The 7,716-nt window shown below is 32.2% G+C and overlaps 1 protein-coding gene across 2 annotated transcripts; it reads left to right on the top strand.

Annotated features, from left to right (window-relative positions):
* Positions 1-1,915: 1,915 nt before the first annotated feature.
* Positions 1,916-6,849, top strand: LOC144836042 (kelch-like protein 13). Of its 2 annotated transcripts, none has more exons than XM_078691215.1 (2): positions 1,916-1,993; positions 2,497-6,849. In XM_078691215.1, exon 2 carries the CDS (start codon positions 2,502-2,504, stop codon positions 4,392-4,394), a length of 1,893 nt encoding a protein of 630 aa, XP_078547341.1. In that variant the 5' UTR covers positions 1,916-1,993; positions 2,497-2,501; the 3' UTR covers positions 4,395-6,849. The 2 variants fall into 2 exon arrangements, with proteins under 2 accessions (XP_078547341.1, XP_078547340.1); XM_078691214.1 differs by lacking the exon at positions 1,916-1,993 and adding an exon at positions 2,076-2,200.
* The last annotated feature ends 867 nt before the right edge of the window (positions 6,850-7,716 follow it).

Below are 7,716 nucleotides of genomic sequence, written 5' to 3'. Positions count from 1 at the left end.
TAAATATTATAGCTTAATTCAGTAGGTAGGTTTCTATGAAAAAAAGGACCCTTTAAAAAACCCATGGGACTTATTACTGTTTAATTCATATGAAAAAAAGAAGGGGATTTATTAATCCTAATTATTTATTTATGGTCACATTCAACTTAATTTTTTAAATGTTTGTTCCCAACTTTAACTCATTCCTAGGCCTACTCAAGAAATGTGTGTAAAAAATAATTTTAATGCAATTATAGTGTAGTAAAAATTAATTTTTATTAAATTAAAAGTACAAAATTATTTTACCATGAGACACATTAAAAAATATAAAATTTCCATTTAAATTTAATTTTTAGTATACATGCTGTGCATTATTTTCTCCCATTGCACAGTCAGTATTGGTAGGCTTGAATATTGCGCTATGCCAGGGGCGGATCCAGGGAGCATACTTTGATCATGACAGCTAAAATGCAATTATATATTATTATTATTTTTTTATCTATTTTTAAAAATAAATTTACAAAATAAATGGTATTATATATAGCGCGCGCCCCTGTCTGTGGCCAAAATCTGGGTACTGTTGAATAGGTCGACCATTATGTATATGATAAAATCAAGTTCATTTTCACTATGATTTTAAGTTATATATTAATTAGTCTGAACTCGTTGAAAACAAACATGGTTAGACATTTTCATACACTTTAAAAGAGGAAATTTGTGGCCTAGGCCTATTGCATAAATTGGTATGATTGCTAATGATAGTATATTATATTATAAAATCAAAATTGAATATGCTTCTTTTACAAATGATTTATTTTGTTACACATCATTGTGACTCAATAATATATTTATTATTTACATTTGGTGATACATACAAGGCTACAGCGAGAGGTTAAAAACAGACGAGACAAAGATGCTTTAAATAAATATAATAATAAATAAAATTATTAATATAAAATATGACGATAATTGTAATGTAAGCAATTTTTTTCAATGGAGGAAAAATGGCTATCTTTGAAACTTTGAGGAGACCATTAGGCTCTGTCTACACTATTAAACTAATTTGACAAAAAAAGTGAACATCACATTTTTTTGTCATATAAAATTTGATAGTGTAGACAGGAATTTAGGAACTCTCTCTCTCTCTTATTTTTATAAATCAAGGTCTGGGTATAAAAATAAAGTAACAATTAAAATAGTTACAAGCAAAAAACATAAAAAAATACTAGACAATTTTTAAAATATGTAAAAAAACAGTGAGATGTTAAAACAGGACGTGATATTTAAAATTACACTGAATGAGTCAAAAATGCAAAACACCTATCTCTTAAATTGCTTTATAAATGTTTAGTTATTATTTTTTTATTTATTTATTTATCTGTTGACCATGCACCTTTGAATCAGTGGCACTCACAATATGCGGTGCAGTCCAAGAAACAACACAGAACATATTGAAAAAAAAAACATGAATAACTAAATTAAAAACTATTTAAATGCAGTAATATTATATAAAAATGGCAGATAGTAGAAAAGAGAAAAATAATTGAATCCTGTTGCATAAATTGTTATTTTGCTGGTATGATTATATTGTACTTTAAATAGTTATCTGTTTTTTTAGTACAAACCCCTGCTGTGAATTTTTATAAAATATTGATTGGCATTGATAGCCTATTGTAGTGGTGTGATAATCCATCAAACGAATATATTACACATACTACTTTTATACCCACACCCAAGGATCACAACGACAAGTGTACAATATTGAAAAATATTCTTATTTCATTTCAGTTTTATCCGTTGATTATAAGAATTAATATCCAGAGAGTTTGAGCAGTAGTGATTAATGAGATAATGCTGTATGCTCTATTTGCAGTTTGACTTCACGTTTATCACGTTTTTTGTGTGTGGAATAGATATTGACATGTGTGGTCGGTCATTTTGGTAACGCTGTTCGTTTGTCTGCCTTGTGGAGATATGTTTAGTGAAAAGGTACTTGTTGGACACTAGCATCAAGGTAAAGTGTTAAATAAACATATTGTAGACCATGTAATGATGTAATGCTTTATAAGCTGATTAATTAATGAAAGTATAACACTGTAGTATGTAATCTGGAGGACAGTTATAATTAATTGTTAGCTTTAACTGTAATGCATTGTGGCAAATACAAAGAAAGTCATTTAGAACTACCAGTATGTTCCATGAACTGTAGGTCAGGAGTACAGTTAAAAAATAATCGTCTTATTAATTTCTATAAAAAGTTGATTTTTTAAATTACAGATGATGCCATATTTCGGTTTTTTATGAAATCTGTTTTGCTTTATTATTGCATCCAAAAGATAGAAAATTGGGGTAAAACGATTTGCATCACTTTATTTTAAAATGTTATGCTCTCCATCCCACTTAAGTTTTTAAGATCCTCCTGTTGTAATTACTGATGCATTAAAAAATAAATTCTGTACCCAACACCCTTTAAAATAGAGTATAGTAGTACTGTAATATTTTATTTTTCTTTTACAGGCAAAATGGCAGCTGCAGTTGTAAAAAGGTCAATGACCTCTCAGCGAAGCTATCACAAGTCACAAGCGCCACCACCGAGCAAAAGTTTCCAAAATGTTGAGCACAGTCATGACTTACTGAAGCAGTTGAATTCATTGCGTATCGAACGTCTTCTTTGTGACGGAACATTGATCGCAGGAGAGCAACATTTTATGGTTCACCGTGCCGTATTAGCGTCTTGTAGCGATTACTTTCGCAGAGTGTTCACTGAAAACGACAATATTCATGATGTGCAACTCAGCAACTCCATTAACCCTCGCGGTGTTGAACTCATCATTCAATATGCGTATACTTCACAGATTATGTTGACGTTAGAAAACGTAGAGGGAGTGCTTTACACAGCTTTACAACTCCGAATGAACAAAGTCGTTGAACTGTGTTTGGAATATTTAACGTCCATTTTAACTGTTGAAAACTGTATTCATATTTTGAATCTTGCGGAACAGTTTGAATTTCGCGGATTAATGTTAGTTACGCAAGATTTTATAATTGATAATTTCATTGCGGTCAGCCATACACCAGAGTTTCAAACATTAAACGCAGAACAAGTGACGTTTTTCTTAAGCCAAGATCGAATGGCGACAAACTCGGAATTACAACTCTTTCAAATCGGTGCCAAGTGGTTGAATCACGAGTCGGAGGAAAGGAAGGAATACGCAGCGCAGTTAATGAGGAACATTCGCTTCCCGTTGATCTCATCAAATGATTTGGTAGATCACGTACAGAATCAAGATTTTATGATGCAGCAACAGGAATGTCACCAATATCTTTTGGAAGCATTGAATTATCATCTCGTACCACATCGACAGCACGCTATGCAATCGCCTCGCACAAAGCTACGCTCAACAAACGAGGTGATACTCGCGCTTGGTGGCGAGTCACCTCCTAAGCGTGTCAGTGACAGGGTGATGATATTTGATGAGTTTCATGCTCAATGGAAATCGTTGACATCAATGCCAATGAAACGAGTCGATCACTGCGTCGCAGAGTTGAATCAATATTTATATGTTGTTGGCGGACAAATCACTTTGAATTCAAACGGTAAAGACAGCATTGGTACTGTGCATCGTTACGACCCACGCTTCAACTCTTGGCTTCAGATGTGTCCTATGCAACAGAGACGGGCATTTTTCACGTTAGTAGCGTACCACGGATGTTTGTACGCTATGGGAGGTAAGAACGAACAAGGTGCCCTTTCCTCTGTAGAATGCTACGAGCCGAATCGCAACCAATGGAAATTCGTTGCTCGAATGCACACAGGAGCGTACGCCCTCTCTGGTTGTGTCCTACAAAATAAACTGTACATTACTGGTGGTTTTATGAATAGAAATTTTAGTGCGGAAGTTTACATATATAATCATGTATCAGATGAATGGACCAATAAATGCCCGATGAACGTGGCTCGTGGTTTCCATATGATGTGTACAGTGAAAAACAAACTTTACGTCATGGGTGGGAACCACTTAAATGTGTACGGTGACCGTGTAGATGTTATGAGTGTGGAATGTTACTCAATGGAGTCGGACACATGGACTATGGTCTCGCCAATGTTGACCGGTCTTAGTATGGCTGGAGTGACCGTTACGGAAAACCGAAAGATTTATATTGTTGGTGGTTATAACGGGCTAAGCCGGCAACGAGAACGTGACGTGCATAGTTACAGCATTGATGAAGACGAATGGGATGTGGTTGGTGAGCTGCCTGACGCAGCGTTGCGCATGGCTTGTTGCACTTTGACCTTACCATATAATGTTTTCACAGCAGCTGATGGCCATTCCTCAGACTCGTTATCAATGTCGCAGCCGACAACATCATCAAGTCGTCATTATTCAATTTCTTCATCCAATTCTCCGAGGTAGAAAATACCAATTGTCCAAATTATATTTAGTCTCTCATCTATTAATTATCATACTTTTAAATTTGAATATTATTTTTACATTATATAATTTACAGTAATAATATCAGGGAACAGTGTATAAAGCTGTCTACACTATAAAACTTTATGTGACAAAACAATTGTGATGTGCCCATATATGAACATGATGATGTCATATCACTTCTTTTTTGTCAAACTAGTTTGATAGTGTAGTCGGAGCTTAACAGCAAAATGTTACACAATATCACCTTATTACTATACACATTCATCAAATGGTACATCCAAAAATGCAATACAAAACTATGTTTTTTATACTCCAAATTAAGATTGATCAACAGTTATGACTAAAGCTCTGTCTACACTATCAAGAAAGTGTATAATAATAAATATGGTAGTGATGCCCAAATATGGTAGTGATATGACATCATCATGTCCATATATTTAGTGTAGACAGAGCTTTAAATTATGTAATGAAAATATGTTCCCTGTCAGTATGCTGTGAATTGTATAATTGTGAGAAAAAGAATTCATGTTATTAGAAATGTTAAAATTACTCTCAAACTCAAGGATTTTGACTTAATTTCAATGAGGACAAAGTTACTTAAAACGTCAAAGAACATTATCATTTATACAATAGCTATATGAAAAGCCACAATATAAAGATTCAAATAGACTAGATGATTCTTAATACAACATTCTCCACGACTTACAAAATTAAAAATGACTTAAAATGTCTAAGGAATTTCAACATCATTATAGCTATTTGGAAGCCATAATAGATCCAACAACATTTTTTGGCAATATATACAAATTATATTCATTTTTTATAAATAGAGAGACAGATAAATAATAAAGATATTATAGTAAATTGATGGTATTAATACTACATTATATACATACTATTGAAAATGTATTCTTACCAAAATATGATAATAATTTACTCATTTTCTATAATTTTTGTTGTTTGTATATAATATAAAATTTATTTATTAGTGGATATACCTTTGATAGGTTCAGTTTTGTATTTGCAGGTCAAAATTATGAGGTGACTCAAAATGTGTAATTAATTATTTTGGTGTTTATTCCTGTACTATACAAAAATTGTTATTATTATTATTATTAGGCCTACTGTAATGGTATTATGTTTCTTTGAATTACCAGTTAATTATAATGATGGCATTACTTTGGGTGTAGTAATCCAATATCTCCTTCTCAGAGTATATTATAAAATACTGTAATACAATACTGTACTACCCTTGAAGGAGTAATTGCTTTATTTATTATGATAATTGGTGAATTAATTTATCTGCAAATACTATTAGGTGTTAACAATACCTCTATGGTATTGAAAACTTGGTGTCAATCTGTCTTTGTATAAACATTTATTGTACAATTAATAATAACTTAATAGTCAAGATATTACATTTTATTTAAATATGAACAAATTTCTCAACCAATTAAATGAACAAGTAAAATATGCTTTTGTGATTAATACCTAATTAAACATTATTATAAGTAAAATAAAAGAACAAAATAAATGAACAAAATTAATTAACAAATCCGATGCACTATTTTGTACACACATGTAATGTGATTATTGTATATGACTGGGATAGTCCAGCAAAGGGTGTGATTTCTTTAAAGCCCTGTCTATCTATCAAACTAGTTTGACAAAATAGTGATGTGCCCAAATTTGGTAGTGATATACCTAAATATGGTAGTGATAACATAATCATGTCCATATACTATGGGCACATCACATTTTTTTGTCACATAAAGTTTGATAGCATAGACAGAGCTTAACAATGGACAAAGTCTTGTGTCAATATTAAGCCTAAATAAATACTGTTTATTTAGTTAGTAAAAAAAATGTTTCATTTATCCAGTACTGTAGAACCTCTATTAAGGGAACATTTTCCAAGAAACGAACGGGCAATAAACTACGGCCAACCCCTATTTTATGAGACACCAAAGTTCTGTCTACACTATCAAATTAGTTTGACAAAAGAGTGTGCAAATATGGTAGTGATATGCCCAAATATGGTAGTGATATGACATCATCATGTCCATATATGGTCTCATCACATTTTGTTTTCACATAAAGTTAGATAGTGTAGACAGAGCTTTAGGGAACAATTGGAATCCAAATGTATCATCCTCTTAGTCTTACAGGGAACCTACTGTGAATATGTACACAATTGGTAGGCCCTACCTTTAATCTGTTATTAATATAATTTGAAATATATAATTCAGTATACCTTTATCTTTGGTTAAATCGAATTCTATTGTACTTGACGGCGAATATAATTATTAAAATTAATAACCGATCTAATTTTCAGAAAGCCGAACAAAAGTGTTTGTTATAGAGAAATGGTTATTATTTTGGTGCTGGTTGTTATTCTATAAATATATATTAACTGTCAAATATTATTACATGTGTTTCAACAAAATAAATGAAACATATTTACGAGACGGTTTTTGTTTAATTTCTAATCCAGTATTTCAATCATGACGTCAGTAGACGATTTACAGAAAGACACCCTTTCAGGGGAGACGCTCCTATGGTAAGGGTTCACTTCCCCGTGAAACGAACCAATGGAAATATTTTAAATATTTTCGCCATACTAACGACCAGCCCCTCCACTTATTGTGGTCCGAAATGTGCCACCCACACCCTTAATTGCTGTACACTGTTTATAGGCCTGTAGTTTGTATTGCATAATTGTCAATTTTCGTTACTTTAGATTTAGGCAAATAAACAAATGTTGTTGAACTATGGGAATGGCATAAATTTCCAAACAAAATATTATTACATACTATTATTATTAGTAGTGAATACAAAATTACCCCACGTAAGAATAATGACGCATGTAAAGTGGAACATGTGACCCAGGGGGTTCTTCTTTATTCAATTTTCGTCTGAATGAAACAATGTTGTAGACTATTATACAGTAAAGTTGAAATACGGTACCAAACAATGCCGTATACATACATTACATACATAGCTGTTTCATCATGTTTGTAATGGACAAACTTATGATGCCTATCTATAGGCTAAAGTTAACTTTGCAGATAACTGAAATAAGAACCAAACATCTATCGATTAATTAATATTATTAAGAGTATTTTTGTTTTTTACCGTATAGGCCGCTAATAAATGACAAGAGCTATCGATCTTTTTTTTCTTTCCCCTTAGATGTCTGCTTCCTGGCTTCTCCCCCTTCCCCAATTTTTTTGCCAATTTTAAAAAGCTTAAAATTTGGACCTCGGCCTATACTTAAATTATTAAATCAATACAATCTAAA

Source organism: Antedon bifida, chromosome 2 (assembly GCF_963402885.1).
Source record: "Antedon bifida chromosome 2, ecAntBifi1.1, whole genome shotgun sequence".
Taxonomy (NCBI): domain Eukaryota; kingdom Metazoa; phylum Echinodermata; class Crinoidea; order Comatulida; family Antedonidae; genus Antedon; species Antedon bifida.
This window is presented reverse-complemented; position numbering and strand designations above follow the sequence as displayed.